The 21,199-nt window shown below is 40.2% G+C and overlaps 1 protein-coding gene and 1 non-coding gene across 2 annotated transcripts; both read right to left on the bottom strand.

Annotated features, from left to right (window-relative positions):
- Nucleotides 1-2,620: 2,620 nt before the first annotated feature.
- Nucleotides 2,621-21,199, bottom strand: TIMM23B (translocase of inner mitochondrial membrane 23 homolog B). The gene is made up of 7 exons (XM_054831894.1): nt 21,036-21,199; nt 20,439-20,497; nt 17,053-17,146; nt 16,748-16,832; nt 14,380-14,438; nt 11,626-11,736; nt 2,621-3,288 (listed from the first exon to the last, which is right to left on the bottom strand). Exons 1-7 carry the CDS (start codon nt 21,130-21,132, stop codon nt 3,173-3,175), a joined length of 621 nt encoding a protein of 206 aa, XP_054687869.1. The 5' UTR covers nt 21,133-21,199; the 3' UTR covers nt 2,621-3,172.
- On the bottom strand, nt 15,059-15,261 carry LOC129209077 (small nucleolar RNA SNORA74). Its single transcript, XR_008577975.1, has one exon. It is a non-coding gene; the product is annotated as a small nucleolar RNA SNORA74 (small nucleolar RNA).

The following is a 21,199-nucleotide window of genomic DNA, read 5'->3' as shown; positions in this document are numbered from 1 at the left end:
GCAGCAGCGCCCACAGGACAGGGAGAGGGTGGCTGACAGGGGGAAGAGGCACCTGGGGGGAACTGCTGGGAAAGTACCAAAACTGCCGTAGGACCCTGCGGTGTCCCTGCGGTGCCTGGCATTCAACAGCACAGGCCCATACTCACAGAGTACACAAAGCTCCACTTAAAACATACCAATTTCCTATCTAGAATTTATCAAGCACAGGGGTAACCTTCTCTTAAAGCATAAAAACAGATTTTCCCCCTCCTTTTTCAGTCCTAGATTAGGTCAGAGGAAACACAGGCTATGAACGCTGGATCACTTTTTTGCCCTAATATACGTTTCCTTCCCTCCTGTTTTCAGAAACAGCTTCTGCTTCATAGCTGAAGCTGGAGATTCCTACTACATGACTAGAGATTTTTTTCAACAAATTCCCTCAACTGTAAAAGAAGTCACTTGCTGACAGGGAATGGTGAAAGTGGTTTGCCTTTCCCTGTGCCAAAGATGACACAAAAGCAGCTTTACAAAATTCAAAAAGCCTTCCTTACACAGGTTGCCTCGGACTCCCTCACTCACTGCCGCAGTGTGGAAAGCTGTCTCCGATCTATCAGCAAAACTAGATGCTGTGTCTGGCGCTGCAAGAGGATAAATCACCACTCTTCACACCAGCCAAGGTCTCCCATGCCCACGCGTATGTAATACTGCATGGGAGGATGGTAACTTCCTTGCCAAATCCTGTTTGCAATGTGATTTTACTTCCTTTTATTCCTACTGAACTGGGATATACTTTTGGTCACATCTTTAAGTAGCAACTTTATACTGATTGTTTGCCATTAAGTTGTGACACAGCAAGTCTTGACATAGAACATGATAAAGAAGTTCCTGTATTCCATACTTAAAATTCACCACCCTCACTGCTGCCTCTCTGCTGGTTGTATTTCACAGCTTAAGCTATAGATCACTCCATATACAAACACGTTACGAACCAAAGCTTTTAATAGCCCTAGAAATACAGCTATTTCTCAAAAATGCACTCAGCTCTGCCCCTGAGGCAAGCAACTCCAGGAAATGTGAGGTTATTGCAGAACAGATAACGTGCTAAGCTGTCTCAAGAGTCGGCCTAGCCTTAAGATTGCAGCAACTGAACTTACAAGAGCTTGTTCCTACATTACCTCCAGTGCAACTAAAGGAGGAAAGACATTTGTTAAGCTTCACAGCTTTCCCACTTCAATTAGGGGCAGAGCTCCTGGGTCACATTTCAGTCCTGAAAAAGTCTCTAGAAAACCTAAAAGATACATTGCAAAGTTCCTGACACTTAAAAAGCAACCCTCGTCCACCAGCAGCCCCCAAAGCAGCTATCAATCTGTAATCCAGCACTGTCCAGTATACAGGAGTACAAGTCCTGTTAACGGTCACCAAGAAACATGGGTGGGGAGGAACTCATTGATGCAAATGAGGAGAAAAAGCTCAGGAAGAAAGCACATGCGGGTTCCTGATGTCCTATGTGACAGCACTGTGCAGCTGGTGCCTATGTCACCTTTCTGCAGCCTGCGAGTAAAGAACAGCTTCTTTGGTGGTACAGCCCTTGAAAAACAGGTGCTAGATGGCCCAGCTCTACCACTACAGCAGGGATACACAGCCCACTGAAAGACAGCAGAAAGTAAGGCTTACCAAGAAACAGCATTTACAAAAGCAGGTGAGGAAAGACCCATTTTCTTTCCTTTATGCTACATCTAGTTAAGTGCTACATAAAGCATCTACTTTGACCTGGTACCCAAGCACAGCTAATTGAGTTCAACTGTGATGGCTTGTTAGCATGAGCACCTGCTCTATAAAAAGCTAGTCTCAGTAGTCATTATGTCTTCAAGAGGCTTCCTGGTAAAGCTGTGTTTCTTCTTGGAGGAAGGTAAGAGCTATCACCTTCCCTCTACTACTACTTTTAGTGTTTTTGTTTTGTGCAGTGCAACGTAGTTATCAAGAGCTGTTTCAGTAGGGAGACTCAAAGTAAACTCTTGTTTTGCATTAAGTTGTCTATTGAGCAGTAACTTTCTTGTTTTTGCCTTGCCTTCGTACTATCTCAGACCTGTTTAATTATTTAAAAACTGAAGCAATGAGTTGTTACACAGTAACTCTAATCACTGAACTAATTCACAACTTACCGTTTATCTGCAGACAATGCTTGGTACGTGGCATAACACTGGAGAAGGTGTAGGTTCATCACAATTCTTCATTCTGCCAATAACCTACAAATATTACTTGAGGGGAAAAAGCTTGTCACTAGTTAAAAATACTGTAATGGGTAATGAGAGGAGTATTTATACTGCTTGGTTTCTAACTGTTGGCTAAATGAGTTCTAAGATTCTGGAGCACTCAAGTGTTTTCATAATGTACTGGCAGCTGTTCTGCAACAACAACCAGTTCCTTATTTATTAGGGCAAATAAAGGAGCGGAGTCAAGCCCCGGTATGCCTCACCATCACCTCACATCAGGAGACAACCAGCCTGTTGGTTCACTTCCCCTCACCCACTGACTCCCCCAGGATTTTGTCACATCAGTTCCTCAAAACAAAGCTAAGAGGTCACTGGATGCAGCACATTTTTGTCTCATCAGGAGTAGGAACACCAAAGCATAGAAATGGTATTGTGCAAGTACCACCCTTTTTATTAATGATGACATCCCTTTTTACAGCTTACCCTGCGCTGCCAGAATAACAAGCCTTGCCCTGTGCCGGTTGCTACTTAAGGCTCCTGCTGGCGCTGGCTAGCTGGGTTATGCATGCTGAAAGACCGTAGTGAATAGCTCTATGGACACAGACTTTATTACACAGCGCTGTTGTTGCAGTACATGCAACCGAACAAACCTGGTAGCACAGCAGGTACAGCTATAGGACCTGAGCATGCCTTGTAGCTCTGGCCCAGGGCTAGCTGGTGAGCGTGTCAGGGAGACTCTATCTTGGTGGCCACTCCGCTCACTTGCAGGTCCAACAAATATTGCTGCCTCTCCAGCGACCGGCTGGCAGGAAGGAAAGGACCAGTCCAGCTACATGGCTTCAGGAGGTTCCTCCCAGCATAGCTTCCTTCGGTTTCACACTAATTGTAAATAAAATAGGAAGGGGCACCAGACAGATCTCGCAACTGATTTGATTGGTGACTATGCAAGTGTGTCCTCCGTCCAGCGCTGGCTGCCCTGCTCAGAGGGACTGCCGGGCTATGGAGCCCTTCATGTGCTCCCAGTTGTTATATAGAGCGTAGAGGCCGGTAAGCGTCAGGCCTGCAATGCCACCTCGTGCTATCCCACGCATTCCACCTGAAAAACAGATTAAAACCCATTAAAGTTGCATCCGAGGAAACAGTCAGCTACAGCAACTTCTAAGAAGCTGTTCAAAGTCAGAGGCATCTTAATGAAACACAGTTTTTCTTTTTTGAATAACTTTCCAGAAAGGGTACCTGTGCTAATTCTACCCTCCTCTCAAACCTGCTGCCAGGCTCAAGAAAGGTCATTCCTGATCCCAACACTAATTCTGCTGGTATGACTTCCTCTCACACTACGCTAGCACTACTGCCTGAGTGAACCACTACAGAACACTTGAAGCGAAGATGGCTTTTCCCAAGTCCTACTTTATTCTATCTGTCCTCAACACAGGTGTTTACAGGCAGATAAGATCTCTTCCTGCTTTAAGAACTCCTCCATTTAGGATTTCAGATGACAAATAATAATCATGTTAATCAGTTACAGTAACTAGGTTTGGGGGAAACAGGAAGGGCAGGAGGGAAGTGAACAAAACAGCAGCTGATGTGGACATGACCTGGGGTGCCAGAGGTTCATGAGGGCCATCATGCAGAACTTCGCACAGCTTTTGTGTCTTTGGCATTTTAAAGCCTTTTGAAAAAAAAATAAACCAAAAAGTAGATGAAAGGAATCAACTGGCAAGAATTTACTAGGGCATACATTGAACAGTTTTCTTTATTGTTACCATTAATCTTCAAAATTATCATCTTGCAATGGCAAAAATTGAGTCACACAGACAATTTAAAAAAAATTCTGGTGTTTTTTTATTTTTTTACTGCTCACCCAAGACTTGAAGCTTCTGCAAGGTGTGAAGGGAAAAATACAGGGCAAGTTTGGCTACTACCAGCAGCCAGCACACCTGGGTGGAGCTAGGAGTCAGGTGGCATCACAACTGCATTCCACCCATGTGAGGGTTGTGGTGTACAGGGGCAGAAGTAGAATTCTGTTAATTTTACTAAACAGCAGAATGTTTCTATTCCTCAGCAGCAGAAAGTGCTTTGGTAAAGTTCCCACAATGCACTAGAAATGCACAGGAACACCTGAGAGTATGACCCTCAGCACTAGGAAAACTTCAGTTTGATTCTGCAATGTTTATTGATCCCAGCAGAAACAAGTTAGATAATGGGTACAGTATATAGAACAAGGCCAGTTTCTGCTTACAGCTAGATAAAACCTGCCTGCTTTATTGGTAAAACTGACAGTGGAATTCAGGTTCCTCAAACTTGAAAAGAAAGGCATCTCAGTAATCAGTGATTTTTTTAATTTTTTTTTCGCATTCTGGGTCATAAAGTTGTCTCTCAGAATTGAATTTAGGCTTGTAGTGGGGCAAGAAGCTGTTGGCGTCAGCTAGACTGAGACTGCATTACCTGTGCTGCAAGGTTAAATGGATTTCACTGGAATTGTTAAACCTACTCACATTGCCCAGGCATGTAATGAAACCAAGAAGGTGCAGAAGTTGGACTTTGTACTAGAGATCACGTTTAGCCATAGTTTCTAGAAGTTTCACTGCCAGACTAGCTGTGACAATCTGAGAAGTTTTGGGGATATAAGCCTGAGTTCACTGCCCTAACTGTTGAGAACTCAACAGCTCTGAAGAAAGCCATACTGTTTATGCACCTACGTGCCTAAATCAGGATTTAAGAATGCAAATGTAGACTTCTATTTTTGATAACTCATCCCAAATTTGTTGCACAAAAAGCTTTTTACATGAACGGATTGCAGCTGGGTACACAGAACTAACCATGGACAAGCAGCTTCTGGCAAAAAGCCACAGATGAAATCTAAAGGACACGGTGCAAAACAAATATTTGAGTCTGTAAAAATACTAACTCCTCATTACTTTTGGAACAAAATGAATAAAACATTAGATCCTGATTTTTCTGCTATTTGTACTAGGAAGCAATTGCTCACAGAAGAAACTCCCAGAGAGGTCTCCTAACTATTCTGGCGTACAGGAAAATGCATGAAACATGGAACATCCTCACAGAATGCAATGCAGTACAGAGCTATGACTATTCCTATAGACTTTCCCCTCAGCTCCCTGGGTTCAATTTTTCTTCTTTTCCCTTAAAATCCTATTCTTCCTATGGAAGAAAAGTAGGTTGAAGGCTGATCAAGCCTGGCAAGAAAGGTATCTAATTTGGATAGCTCAGCCACTTTGTAGCATCCATGCAGACTTGGACACAGGGCTTTCCTACCAGGTTCCCTATGCCTCTGCTACAAAATTTTACCAGTAATTTGTTTGGTAGCAGTTGCACCTGGTTTCTGAATTATCCACAGTAATTACAGAAAAAAGGGTAAGGTTTTTTTATTTCCCAACTGGTTAGATTTGTATTTAAGTAAACACCTCCAGGTCTGTGGCAGACTTCAAACAGTAGCGTACTGTAGAACGCACCCCAGTTGCTAGGCAGGAAATGTTAAGCCCTCTGAGAAGATTACCTTGTTAAAAATAATAAAATTCTCCACTCCCATCCCAGCTGTGTCTGCACGATAGAACGTGTTCCCACCCCTCCTCTGCAATCCTCTGATACTGAGTCTGCCTTGACAACCCCTGCTAGAAACGCAGCCGTAAGCCTCTAATCTTGCATGTCTGAGTAAGATAACTTAAAGTTCCAGCTGACAGACGCTTCTGAAAGCAGGTATTTTGAGATCAGGCAACTTGCACAATAGTTGAGAACTGCTATGGGTTTCCAAAAGACACATCTAATGGTGTCTAACTGAGAATTTAGTTCTCTGGCTTTAGCTGCTGCACCCTTTCACCATAGAGTACTGTCCCTCTTCTATGCATTTAAAATAGGTTTCAGAGTACACTATGCAATGACACACAGCATTCTAATGGCACTACTTTGCATTTCTTCGTGGCATGAGCCACTCCTAACACTGAATTTGACCCATATACTAGGTAAAACCATTATCTATATTGCATACCACAAGGGCAAAATCTTCTGTTTAGGACCTTGTTGTCTGTTTTCAGACTGTGTTACTCCACTATACTGGGATAGTTCCTGGGATGTTTAAAGCAAGAACCATACAACAGCAAGCATTAGAAATACCTTAACTGGAAACCCAGACCCACATATTTATGCCAAACAAAAGACGTGTAATAATAAATAAATAAAGTTGTGATTAGTTTTCTGTCTTCTAATCTCTCTCATATTCAGAATGCAAACAGCTTCTCCTCCTTTAGGGCTTCCAGGAACAAAAATATTTTTAAATTGATTAAAGGGCTTGACTTTTCAAATGTACAAGGCAACCTCAGTTTTGCTCCAAATTCAAGCCAGTAGTAGCTAACCAGACCCTTTGAACCATCAGGCAGACATTTTTTTGAACAACTGTGGGTGGTCCTATGTTAGAAAATTCTAGCAGTTTCCTCCTAGTGTTCCATGGGGGTCATTTTATGAAATCTTGTCAGTGGGGGCAAAGTCTGTGGGTACAGGAAGTACTGAGGAAACTGATAAACTTCTTTTTGTAAATAAGATACATTCCAGAAAAGCATGTTCCACTTTCATACTGCTGCAGCTAAGACAATGGTTAAAATACAGAAACAACAAAGCTTGAAATAAGGAAAACTTCCTATAGTTAATCTGTTGTGAAGGCTAAATTAGAAAACCAGTAAGAATTTACAATATAACTTACAAGTTTAAAATATTAAAACCATTGAAATTACTTTGCAAACATTATTAAAATTCCCTGTTTTGTCACTGAGTGAAAGCAGCAGCACCTGACTGACAGGAGACTACTTCAGCTACTGTACATGGCAGCCGGAACTCTGCAAATCCCTGCAGCACTGAGAACTTAGTTTGCAGTTTCTGCCTAGCAGAGCTGGGCAGAAGCTAGCACTGCTCTCAGCGTCCATGCGTATTCTTAGACATTAGCCGTCAAGTACTAAAGAAAGCCTCAACAAGCTGTTACCTGTAGCATCTACTTGTACTTTGCCCTTATCTCTTCCTTATTTCAGACCTGAAACAAAATCCTTTCACTAAACACCATTTAATTAATAGTCCTATAGACTCACAATGTTAAAAGCAGGTTTTGACAGAGGTTCTTAATTTCTAAAATGCCTGACAGCCCTTAACTTCAAAGTTCAGAAGCAAATCCTTTACTTGCTTTTCTCCAAATAATGCAGGAAAAAGAGATCTCCCGGAGCCATACCTGCAGTAGTCTGCAAAAAGCTCCTTTTTTGCCCTCCCCACCAAACACAAACAAGAAAAAAACCCCCAAACCACTACCCTGTCTGGCCCAAAGAAAAACACAGATTAAGCCCCAAAGGGAAGAGACTTTTATAGCTCAAGAAATAGCTAGCTAACACAACTGCCCTGAACACCTACCCAACTGAATCTCACAAAACTGATCTTTAGCTCTGGCCAGACTTTACTGCTAGCAATAAAACATTTAGCCCTTGTTAATTAATTCATAATGTATTGACTTTTCAGGGTTGTGTTCTGAGGTCTTAAAATGACAACTACTCCCTTCAGCTCTTGCTAGCATGCAATTCCCTTCTTTTCAGATGCACACCACTTTATACCACATTATGTAACATCTATTGTGCAAAAGGCATGAGATGCTCTATCTAGTATTGGGTTCCTACTGCACAGAAATACAGTAAATAAAACAATTTAGTTTGTTCAAAGCATTACTTCATTTTTGTTCCGGTTTTCCCTAACCTCAAGAGGGGAAAAAAAAATTATCTAAGAAAAAGAACATCTACAACCTGCGTAACCTTTAGATAAAAGGTAAAGGTAAACTTCTTTGTTTACTGAAGTCTCTGACAGGAATTTCAATGAAAAATTAATGGCTGTCACACTGGGTCAGACCAAAGTTCCACCTAGCTCAGTATCTTTTTCTTAAGTGATCAATCCTGCATGGTTGAGGAGTGTAAGATCCTCAGTCAGCAGTACCTTTGTGACATGATGACTGGAACCAAGTGCATTTTCATGGTGGGAGGGAGAAATAGTGACATAGTGCACGCTGACAATCATCTCTTTGATTTTTGCTACTTTCAGAGACTAATACAACTATGAAAAAACAAAGATGTTTGAGCTAGAAAAGAGGTTGAAAATGCATGCAACGGGGCTAAATAATCGTTTGTTTTAAGATATGTTAGTATTTCTGCTTTGTAGCATTTATCAGAAAAAACTTGGCATAACAGATCTTAATTTCTGCCTTTGCTTGAAATTGAACAATAATATTTTATTAAATGGAAGAGCCATCCTTGTGGACTTTTGCTAAAAGGGAGTCTGATATCCTAACTCAAACAGGATTGACTAAGTTGCAACAACATTTCTACTACATACGCCACTGGCAAAGGAACATAAAGGGTTTTCTCCGTCACTCAACTTCTACCCAGAACATTCAGTTTAAGCTGCGAGCTCAAAACGAATCTTCCATAGAAGTTGCAAGTCTAGTGTAACAAGTTAATGCTGTACTCATATTGCTATATTTGGGGTAAAATCTAGGAAGTGATCTTGGTATTAAATTTCATTTCAAATAAATGTGAAAGCTAGAGATTGCTTTGTTTAAAGGGATCAACTAGTGTGCTGTTTCAAAGCTCCTCCAATCAGTTCTACTTTCAAACTCAATTCAACATCAGTTAACCTAAGCCACACAGTAGGGTGGGATTCCAGCTAACCCTTGGTGTATAATGGCAAGTTAACAGTGTCTGACTCATGCCAAAGAGGACCATCAGAAGTCTTGGGGACTTAACTGCTTTAGTCAATTGCAGTGGGGAACTTCCAGTGACTAACACCGCTTCCAGTGAACACAGGAGGGCTGAACTTCTGCAGTCCTCACCTGCAGACTTTAATGCTGTTTTTGTGTTAAGTAGCCTTGCACAAAACTGCTCACAATCTAATTGCTTTAGAATGTGGGTATTTTGGAAAGCCTTTTTTGTTTGCTGGCATTTTGGTAATGATTAACACCTCTACAAGGACAAATTGTGAAAACTGGGACCAGTTTGGGGCAACAAATCTCAGCCTTCAAAAAGTCTTCCCACTACTTTTTTTTTTTTTTTCCCTGTCCACTCATGCCCCGCAGCAAAGGCTTAAACATTTGTTTCAGAAATTCAATCTAGGCTTTGTAGCATACATGAGTATTTTTCAGTGCAGCAGGTTGTTGATGTGATTCTTCTATCAGTGCGATGTTTAAACATGAAACAGAAAGTCATAATAAAAAATGTGCCATACTTAACACATTCTACATTCCTGATCTCTTTACAAAACAGGAATGATGGAAGTGGGAAGTCTGAGTGTTTGAACAGCACTGCCTCCAAGTCTGTATCCATCCTTTATGGACTACAGAACAGCCTTGATTTGAAATAGCATGTTTGTGGGAGTTTCCAGACAACACTAAAATATGGGGATTTGTCATAGAAATGTCCCTGTTGGCTTTCAAATTTTCCTTTTTTTTTAGTGCCAATGTGACATTCTGTGTAACACAGGAAGTGATTACAATCTTGATACACGTCATAGATGTGAACTTATCTTTGTGTATGGTTCAAATACTCAAGGTTTTTTAGGTAAATGTATATTGATGCTAGGTAAAGGCATAACTTAGAAGCAAGCTATACAATTCAGAATGAGGAAGGGCATTCTGGCATAAGGTGACAGGACAGAAAGCATGGGAGAAGCAAGAGGGACAAAGCATGAAAGAAAAAAAGGAAAATAAGATTGGAATTAAACTCTTCAAACAGATGTGAATATCATCTTTTTAACTTCCAGAGCTAATCCTTGAACTTTAAGGTCTACCATGCCACTCAAATTTCCTGCATATGGTGAAAAACACTTCTTTTGAGTTTCTGTGCACTACAGTTCATATGCATGCCACATACTTGAAATACAGTACTGTAATGAATACACTTATTGACTACGTTTACCTTTATCAGTGCTACTATTGGCTCAGTAGATCTTATGTTACAAAACAAAAGTCTCACTATGTTCTGGTAAGAAAAATGTTTTAGTGTCAGATGACTCTGCATATGACTGGAGTAGTTATCCATGGTTGCACTGTGCCAAAAAAACCTGCCCATCATGCCAGCTCTATACTTCTGAAAGGTAAGGGGGAAAGCTTCTGCTGGAGTATAAGATGGCAGTTATCCTTCTTAATAACTTCCTACAGAAAATGTTGGACTTCTGTACTGCTACCCCATCCAGCTGTTGTTGGTAGTCTCGCATATCACTCATGAAGTCCCAAATAAGTAGCTGATTACAAGACAGCTACGTGTTCTTGCAAGGTTAAGTGCACAAGCAAGTATTTGTGAAGGCTGCTCAAGCCAATTATTTTTGGTTTCAATTAGTCTAGGTCAACAGGAAAATAAGACTTCTCAAACTGTTTTGCCCCACATATAAAGTTGGCCTTCAGGAACACTGCTAAGACACTAAGGCTAAGTTAGATATGTAAAAGTACATAGGTTAATTCTATAATACTCTCCTCAGTAAAATACAGGTGAATCATCTAGCCAAACCTTTATCGAGGTACTTAAAACTTATGCTTTTTTCCCGTGGTAATGTCAATCTGTGGTACCCAGTAGTCATCTAAAAAAGATGATCCCTCCAAATTGTTGAGCTTGATATATGTGTTAACAGGTGTTTTGCTGATGAAGCTCAGACCCTCTCTTCTGTAAACAATTCAGCATGTGTCAGCAAACTAACCTTAAATCCATCCTGTTCTCAAATAACATTGTTGGTTTTGACCACTATGCAAAGACTAGAGTCCTACCACAAGACAACAGTTTCACAAACAGCTAAGTAATAACTTTATAAATGTATCAGTTTCTCTGGGTGCAGGTTGTTTTTGCAGCTGCAGGGTACTATCACAGGAATCACTTGTAGTAAGTTTCATCTTGATGCAGTCAAGCTGTGTTCTGTGTATCCCTCCCCTCCACTGCCCCCTTTCACTTTGGAAGGTAGTTCCCATTTGCCTGCATTTGCTCATGGACTTGAGAAACTATTGGTTTTATTCCTGCTATACCTGAAAAACATGGCTAAGAATGACCTGGCTATGTATTTTATACAATCTCACTATACATCCGAGTAAACATTTGAGTGCTTCTTCAGTATATACGTATAACGCACATAATTTGGCTCTCATGATTATTGTTAGTCCTATGCAAGTTAGAAAGAATTCTATTTAATCCAGCTAGATTTTTTTTTACGTGCAAGTTTTCCTTAAGTAGTCTTAGCTGTGCGAAAAACAATGTGTGCGTTAGGGGATACTGAACTAATAGGTTTTAGTTCCTAGTGTACCAGTTTTACACCGCCAATTTTCAGAGCAGGACAGTATTTAGTAAAAGTAATGAGAATCCTAATAACTAGGATAAAGCACAAGAAGAGGAAAACTAGAAACACTTTGTTACTCTACCAGTGCTTTTGTATAGCATTCCTGTCAAGGTTCCAGCAGCTATGGTGTTCAGGTCATCTTCTGCACCTCGTGTTTTTTCAATGATGACTCCGAATGCACTGTAAAGTAGAGCTGGGGGAAAAAAAGACCACATTAAAAAATTCAAGTTAAAATTCCCATTCTCTGAGACGCAAGGCTTAGAAGCCAGGTTTGGTGTACTATTTAGACTATGGTTCTGAAGCACAGACTTTCTGGTTTTTTAAAGGAGGGGAAATCCTCTGTAAAATCCCATCTTTGTGTTTTTCCAGACCTATTCCTATTTTACAGATTTTTCTTTCTCTAGCTATAGTCTGGTTATAAAGTAGCATTCTTCATGACATCTAGTATTGCCTCAAGACATGATAAATATGTGATACAAAGCACTGACTGAAGTTTAAGCCCATTTTGCTAGTTCAAATTTGTTTAAAAAAGTTTTGAGGGTTAAACTCTGTCAGGTTTTAGATTGTCTTCTGTGGATGGCATGAAACTAAACTCAACAATACTTGCTAGGTAGCAGAGAAAATTGTTGCCCGTGTGTGACTGAGATGAAGTGCGAGTTAAGTGCAGCATTCAGACCATGTCATCAACGGCTGGATTACAATGGGCTACACTTCCCTTATAAATAACTATTAGATTGCTTGGGATTTGATATTTGCAGCTGTTTCACCTTTAACTGCATAAGAAAACTTTGTCCCTGAAGGGCCTTTTGCTTTGGGAGAACTTTGGAGATTGTCCTAGAAAGGATTACAAAGAGAAATGCATGGGCTTTTAGTATAGATACATATATAATCTATGCATTTTGAAGAAGGGAAAAGGCACCCTCATGATATAATCGTATGTCATGCTGCAAAGAAGAGTGGACTATGTCACCATTTTAAAGGGATAAAGGCACCATGCCACTGTAATTCATCCCTTGTCCTCCAGAATTTGTTTTTCCTGCTGCTAAAAGGCATGTAAATTAAGCAACCATATTAATGTCAATGAGTTGAACAATAGCATCTTTCTCCATTCAGCATAAGCAATGTATTTTACTTGTCTTAGTAGCATGTAGTATTAACAATGAGGGAAAGGACAAGCTGAATTCAACATTTTTAAAATAGTTTAACACAGATGTTGCTACCTCTGTTCAGGAACAGAATGACAAAAATTGTCAGTAGTGACAAAAGGAATCTTTGAGATACAGAAACACTGCACAAGTGAAATAAGATACAAAAATACTTCAAAAAATACTTCAGCTCCTTGATAGGAACTTGTCTGGTAGCTAGGACAAGGCAGAGCTATACCAAAATATCAAGTTCTGCTTAACTCTGTGATGCGGGAGGGCATATTTTATAAGAAAAGTAACAACTTGTTACTGGAATGCACAAACATTTTCTTGAGTAATCTTTCTTCAAACACAGCTGAAAAAACCTGTTAATGTGTCACTTAACCTGGAACCTTGAACTGCAGTGTGCCTGCATCTCAGTTTTCAGACATGTTTTGATTAGATTTGGAATAGAAAATAAGAAAAGACAACAAGAAAAAAAAATCCCGCCATAAAACCTGCCAGGCAATAAGTACCTCTTATGAAAAGTGCCATTCTCACTGTAGTTCAGAATCCCATCTCTAACTATGGCCTCCATATTATGCCTCAAAAGCTGATGTCTGAGTTAAAGAGCAAGCTAATCTACTCTTTAGAAATAAGACTGAAACAAAATGTAATAAATGCAACTTAGCCTACACTTTGCATTTTTTTCAAAATTCAAATATAAGTAGACTGGGTTATAACATGATGTAATTTCCGTTTTAAATATTGCTAATTTCTCTTCTATTACCACTTTGCAGGGCAATAAATTCCATCATTAAACTTGAAAATAATTTCACCAGTTTCGGATTTCTCCTTTCAAAGTAACTGAGCACCCTTTGGTCTTTTAAGATTGCAGGGGGGAGAAGCCAAAGAGCTTGTATTCTCTAGAACATTAGTTACTCCACTAACATTTATGAAATCATCTGAAGTTTGTTTTATGAAGCAACTGATGTGATTTTATTTCCCACTCCCCTCCCCCACCAAACCTTAGTTCACAGAAGTTTTTCTCAGACATCAGGCTTTTGATCATTCTCTTTTCTCTCTTTTTCCTAACCTGTATTAGTTATAAGCAACGTTTAGATTTGGAGTGGCTGGTATCATATGTGATTTTTCCAGCTAAGCTACTATCACAAAAGGATAAATCTTTGTAGTCACTATCACATTTCTTCTACAGACATTTTGTTCACTCTTTAACTGGAAACAGACATCAGGCAGTTGCTCACATGACCACTGAGTCTCTTCTTAGGTTATTAAAGTTATTTCAGAAGTTTTCAATTATAATTTTTGCCTTAAGTTGTGAATTGACTGGAATTTATTAACAAGCAAGCATTATCTGTAATTTTCAGTTATTCCTGTTACTCCAATAGCTAGAGTTATACACAAAACAAGCATTATCTGTAATTTTCAGTTATTCCTGTTACTCCAATAGCTAGAGTAATATACAAAAAATACTGGGGTTTAATTACAGGCTTTTGGCTACTTATGCTTCAAATCCTATTTTAGCCTTTAATTTCCTCTTCAATGTTTAATGAAATGCCCTCATGTCCCAAAGAGAAAAAACCTGCAGCTTTCCCTGATGGATTTCATTATGAAAACTTAGAGAATACACTTTCTCATCAAACAGTTACATCTTTAAATTGTTTTCCCTACAAAATAACGAGTTTACTTACCCAGAGATCCCAGAGTGTTAGCCCATAATGCTCCTTGCCTTGTCACCATATTTAGAATTCTATAAGGGAGTTAAAAAGGCATTAAAATCTTTAGCTCTCTGTGTTTACATTGAGGCAGTGTTTATGATAATAGGTGTAATGTGTTTACACTATACATTTGATTAATAAAACTGGAATAATGAATCAAAATAAAACAGTAAGGAAAAACTACACAGCTTGTTAATACATAATCTCCTCTATCACGCAAACTATAAATAGTAACGCAGGCAATACTGAGGGCAAATATTTAGTCCTGTCAAGTCTTAAAAAATATTTTTCTCTTTTCAAGTCAAACTTGCACCTTGACAAGAATCCACTCTCTTCCCTTCAAATGACCTTCTAACTCTAGTTGATAAATGTTCCTTACGTGGTAACTATGCATAGGCTACTGAGAATGACTTGATACACTTATGCTGACTTAACTGCATCAAAGAGCTCCAAGAAAGCTAGAGTGCTCTTCTAGAAGGTGCAAGCAATAAGGGACCACGTGGCAGGGAGCATGGTGATGCCTGAACAAATGGGGTAGGTATTAAAAGCAAGTCTGAACCAAAGCAAGTCAGGAAGAAAGGAGGCAATCTTTAGCACTTCCACTTGTCAAACATAGCACCCAACACAATGTAAAGTACCCTGAGTATTTTTGTATGTATGCTTCCAGACTAGCACTAAAGAGGGAAAGCAAATCTTTAGTGCACTCTCAAGGAAGCACAATGCCACTTCTTTTTGGCATCAGCTGTCTCCAGAACAGTGACAACAGCAGCCAGAAGAAATGACTGATCTTTATCTCCCAGCAGCGTAACACTATCACAGGCATGGTACTGCTCTGGACAGCTGACTACCACTGGAACCTAGTTTATCATTTAAAGCAATGGAAGTGTCATGCATATTCTTCTGACTTAATTTTCCACTACTTTTCTTTTTTTACAATTTTCATTAGGAGACACAGGCCATTACTGAATATGGTTAGGTAATGAACTAAACAATAATGGAAAACTTAATTTTGAAACAAGAGGAAAAAAAATCCAAGAGGCTAGGGTATTGACAATTCCCCCCTAATTACAACCCCCGCCCCCATTTTGTGAACATTACATAAATTCTGAATTGATGAGAAAATTAATAATTTTAATAACCACAACATACTGTAAGATATTTGATGACAGGGATTAACAGCAAAATTCAAATTCATAAAACCTATCTGTGTACATTAAGGATAACTTTGAAGGAAATCTAGCTAGGTAAGTCTCTTCCCTGCATCTGATTAGGAAAACATGAAACTTAATACACTGTTTCAAGGTGATGACCTTCAAGAGGCCTTTTCCCTTGGAAGGACAAGGATTAAAAGCAGCATGTGCACTGATGCCACCTGCTGGGCTCAGCCATCAAACTCTCTTTTTGTCTGACTTCATTCTGAATACGTACAATGCAATTCTATTCATGTAGAACATTATAGAAGAGTCATAATTATAGTGGAGAATATTTTGGTTCTAACTCTAGAGATGGGGATAAAGAATACAGAAACGCAATTTAAAAAGGAGCAGAGCCATTACAAACTGTACTAGGGGAAATATTAAATTCCTCCTCTAAAATTCCCTTTTTCCAAAGTATTGAGGGGGTAAAAAAGGTTTCCCCCAGTTATTCCACTCTTCTAGTTTTCCATGTCTCCTTCACAGGCACTTAAGTTTTCTTATAGTTATGTCTACACTACCAATAATTCTAGGAGAAGCATACTGCTGGAAAAATGTGTTCCTATCTTTACTGCGTTCTTTCAATCCGGTAAGGTGAAAGCACCACACCACCATGGGTGTTCGTGGACACCGTAATCCAGAACAACTTCCACCATGCAACAGTTGCTCAGCAGCACGACCAATGTCATCCCTAATGCAAATCCAGGTAGGCCCAGCTTCTGCATTTTAATCTCTTCCTGGTGTTGAAAAGTTTGGGAAAGAAGAGAGAACTTGCTCTCAGGTAAGTGACAGCAAAAAATAACTTAAAGGAAACTGTGCTGCTTCTGGGAATATTTCAATGCATAAAACCACTGTTTTGACTTTGAACTAGATTTCTAGTAAATATCAAAGTAGTAATTTATTCTTAAACATTTAAGGTAAGTCAGAGGACATACCAATTGTCACTAAATGAAAAGCAAAAAGCTTGAACTGAACATCATTATAACTAAAACCATTTAATAACTTGAAGACAAACACTGACTCTCATTTGTCCCCACTAAAGACACAAAAATACATTTATTTTTGCAGTATATTCAGATCTCACCTTGTACAAGCTGGAAGAAAGAACTCTTTCAACAAGGTGTACTTTTTTAAGATTAAACACTTACTGCACATTTCTAGGTTTTGACCACGCCATATTCTGCGTCTCCTTCAAGCCAAGTCGCAAACCATTTAGCGCACCAAACGCTGCCCCTAGTTAGCAGAATACCAGTTATTACTTTTTAAGAAGAAAAAGGAACAAAAAGAACACTAGAAACAAATACTGAGAATAGACTTCAGCATACAGACTGAAGTCAAATAGCTGTTTATGTATGACTAGATTGCAGAACAAGACATTTACAATCTTGTCAATTACTGTAATACATAGGTGTTAACCGGACAGCTGGGAAAAGACATAAACACAACTACCTACCTGTCATACAACATCCTCCAATGGTAAAAAAGGCCAGCTCAAATCTGCCTCGAGTTTTGTTGGCTCCTGTGGGCAAGATAAACTCATCTGTATCCTGGGGGAAAACAAAACAAACACCTTTGTATTTTCCAAGTGTACCTGCTTCAAAAGCATAGAATCATAGAATGGTTTGGGTTGGAAGGGACCATAAAGATCACCCAGTTTCACCCCCTTGCCATGGGCAGGGACACCCTCCACTAGACCAGGCTGACCAAAGCCCCATCCAACCTGGCCTTGAACACTTCCAGGGATGGGGCATCCACAGCTTCTCTGGGCAACCTGTTCCAGTGCCTCACCACCCCTCATGTAGGCAATATTAATTTTTTTTTCTTTAGTCCATACAATGAACTAAAAAAACACATACAACCAGTGTTTCTGGAAACCTCTTGTGTACACTAGCACAGAGACGGAATACACTAAAGTGTGTACTTTAATAAGAATGTAAAGACTTTAAATAGATAAACTGACTGCAAGCTTTTTTTTTCCTAGCTGTCCTAATTTTTTATAAATTACATCAGCCAGCCAAGGAATTTGTATTACTGGTTTGCTTGTTTCTTTTTTTTAATGAATATTTCCTTAATTATTTATTATATCTTGCAGCAGACAATACAAGACTCACTGCCTTTTAAAAACCTTCTTCTTGTCTGGTTATGCAGTACTGTTTCCTCACTGAGCAACCTATACTGAAGCAGTAAGGCATTTAGGTTTCTCACTACTCCGATACTAAAGAAAGACAGCCTTTGTACCAAAAGAAATATTTCCTTGCACTGAAATAAGTGACCTATTTTGAAGACATGAAAAAAGCAAGGAATACATTCAAAACAAGTGATGATCAGGCATGAAACATGTGAGGCTGGTAGTTTTTTACTTGTGCAACTTTCTCCCACAAGGACAGGCTTGTGTTCTCATAAATCAGATTGATCTACAAAGCCAGAGAAATAGGCTGATAACTAGCATATGTGTAGAAATAAGGTAGGCCAAAGCACTTTTTCAATGAGACACTGACAAGATGCACATGTGTTGATAAGGTGCTAAAGCAGTAAGATCTTTTTAATGCTTCTGTGCTTTCCATAGTACTATTCACCCCCCATTTAACTCATATATATGACCACAACAACTGCAGGCTCAAGTAATTGCATTCTAAGGGGTTTTCTTAGTCCATACTTGGCACCAAATGTGGATAGCAATACAGAAAAAATATACAGCTTCTAAAATTGTGAATACTTTATCAATATACTGAACCTATAATATGGTTTCTATCTTCCCTATAACTAGAAATTTGGAGAAATTCAGTGCGTACGCTAGTTAGCAGTTCCTTAGTCTTCACTATTGTCCAAAAAGTCAGGATGAAGCAATCACTGTCTGCATGTAACCTCTATGTTTCTATAGAGACAACAACCTAGGAAGCCCACCCTCTAGGTTTGTCACAAAGGCTGGCACACTATTTTATAATGGATACTTGCTGAAGGTAACAAGCATTGCAGAAAATGCATTGGTTTGTGCCTTCATTAATGGACTAACAAAGAAAATGGGTTTTAAAGTCACCAGTACCACTGCAGCATTTGTTATTATGGGAAGGCCAGGATCAAGATTTAAGATTCTTAATAAGGCCGACTTTCTGCGTTCTGAAAGCAAATGGATGGTCTTTAAATGCTATAGACCCTTACCCCTGCATGCACACTTTCACAGACAAACCAATTTTAAAGGCTAGTAATTTAAGTTCTTGTATTTTAAAATATTAGCTACATTTTTTTCCTTGTATTCTTAGAATCACAGAATGGTTAAGGTTGCAAGGGACCTGCGACGACTGTTTAGTGCAACCTCCTTGCTCAAAGCAGGGTCAGTTAGTGCTGGTTGCTCAGGGCCATACCTGGGGTTTGTGCATGTCCAAGGATGGAGACCCCACAGCTCATCTGGGCGAGTTGTTCAAGTAAAAAAAAAAATTTCTCACATTTAAATGGAATTTCCTTTTATTTCAATGTACTTGCTAGTGCTAAACATAAAGATCAGTGAAGTGTTACAACACAAACCGTGGCCTCTAGTGTGACGTCAATAGGTATTTTTAGAACTGTTACAAGTCACTCATGATGCTAAAGGCAATACCTTCTTTTAAGACAACCTTTTTTAAAAAAAATAATCTATTAATATACATGCATTTTGTTCCAAAACCTCTGTTATACCATTTTTAACACCAACATGTTCCCAGATATACTGTACTAACTAAACAAGACAACTTCAGAGAGTATTTTTGGAAGAGGGCTAAACAAAACTTAGCATTTTTTTCAACCACTCAACAACAGCAGGCAAGATAATCATGCTAGTGAATCCACTTCAAACAGAGCCATATCCCCTGTTTTCCACCATTATGGGAACGTTATGTTGTAATCTTGACTACAACAGCTTCTAGTAAAAGAGAAATATAAAAAACAGCCCCCAGAACTGCATTCAGAGCTTTCCACTTACAAAAGAAGCAGTGACCCAGTGTACCATGAAACGAAAGGCACACAGATTAGCAGATACAACTGCTGACCTTCAGTGCTACTTCTGCAGAATTTAATGTTCTCAGACAATATAAGCTATGCATATAAATATATAACTAAATAAAATTAAGATATGCATACTTATAGGATTAACTTATAACCTTTTCATCTATAGTTAATATTGCTGAGAAAGGAAAACATAGGATTTTAAATTATTTTGTGTTCCTTATGGTGGCCTATAGGCCATCATTTTATGTTAACTAATATTAAGCTGTGTAAGTACAATAGCTGTGTTATTCTGTAGAACACAACAGAAAGCTCTGCTTCATGATGGTCTCCCTTCAGCTGGGAAATGACTTAAGGAAAGGTGTGAAATTTGCTGCTGCTGTAATGACAGCACATATGATAACAAAGTCTGTATCAGATCTGGGGTTTGGCTGAACACCTCTGTAAACAGACAAAACTCATCACAGTACAGAAAACTAATCCATCAAAAGAGTGGAGAGTTTCTGGCTGCTTTCACTAACTGAAGGGGGGTTCAGTGGAGAGTGTGACAAATGCCAGAGCTTGTGCAACAGCGTGTTGGGGCTGTGTGCCTCAGAGTAGGAACGGGAACCTCTTTGCAATAGTGGCAGCCTTATATTGACACAACAGTCCTACTTATCCTCTATATTAAAGCTGGTTTTCTTCTCTTAGATACCACGGCAATGCAAGCTTTTACTAGGAACAATACTGGAAAAATCATTCCTTACAACTGTTCATCAGTTCAAGACTTTAGTACACGCTGCAGGATTTTTGAGGTCTTCACATAAAACTGCACAAACATGGAACTGAGTTCAACACAATAAAAACAAACCACCTTCTCACCTGTACTAGATACCTGGGGTCCAAGTTTAGATATGGAGACAAAGGACTCATTCCAGTTACTGAAAGGAAAACAAAATGCATACTTTAACACCAATTCCCCTAGTAACAATTTCACGTCCAGTAGGTTAAAAGGAGGCAGACCTCGTGCGTGAAAGCAGTGAAAATTCTGCCGCTAAGTTGCACAACTGATTAAAATATGGCACCGACTGACAACCCCCTATTTTGAGGAAGTGAAAAGCAGCGGTACGGATGGGATGGGATGGGCACGACGTCTCTGTAACCAGTGCCCGTCGCAGCACGCTGCCACCGCCGAGGGACTGGCTGTGGCTGTAGCAGAAGCTGTCTCCCTCTCCCAAGCCCCCCGGCAGGGGCAGCCGGAGGAAGCGCTGTGGCTCGGCTTCATGCGGGCGAGGCGGCCGGCAGAGCCCCGGTTCGCTGGAGGCGCGGCCGGGCAGCGGGCCGGCCCCTGAGGGGCCGCGCCATGTTGATTTCCGAGCGCGGCCCTGCCCCGCTGACGGGAAGCGGATACCAGTGTGTCTCCCTCCCTCCCAAACCCGCCACAGGCCTCGCCGGTCGGCCCCGCGCGCCGGTACTCACGTGGCACCCCGGCCAGGTCGGCGTGGGAGTACCCTGCCCCTCCGGCGCCGAAGAGGCCGCCGAGGCCGGTGCCCTTGGAGTTGCCGCCGCCCTCCATGGCGCCGCCGGGCCCCGCGCCCGCCGCCCGCCGCAGCAACGACCTCCTCGCGCCGCCGTAAAGCGCG

This window comes from Grus americana, chromosome 7, assembly GCF_028858705.1.
Source record: "Grus americana isolate bGruAme1 chromosome 7, bGruAme1.mat, whole genome shotgun sequence".
Taxonomy (NCBI): Eukaryota; Metazoa; Chordata; class Aves; order Gruiformes; family Gruidae; genus Grus; species Grus americana.
The sequence above is the reverse complement of the archived record's forward strand: the minus strand, read 5'-3'. Positions and strand labels throughout refer to the sequence as shown.

Excerpts from the sequence above, each read along its gene's own strand:
- TIMM23B (XM_054831894.1), bottom strand. The coding sequence starts at position 21,132 with ATGGAGGGCGGCGGCAACTCCAAGGGCACCGGCCTCGGCGGCCTCTTC. Across the intron at positions 17,147-20,438 it reads ACCCCAGGTATCTAGTACAG|GATACAGATGAGTTTATCTT; the intron begins GTGAGAAGGTGG and ends GTTTTCCCCCAG. Across the intron at positions 11,737-14,379 it reads TAACACTCTGGGATCTCTGG|CTCTACTTTACAGTGCATTC; the intron begins GTAAGTAAACTC and ends TTTTTCCCCCAG.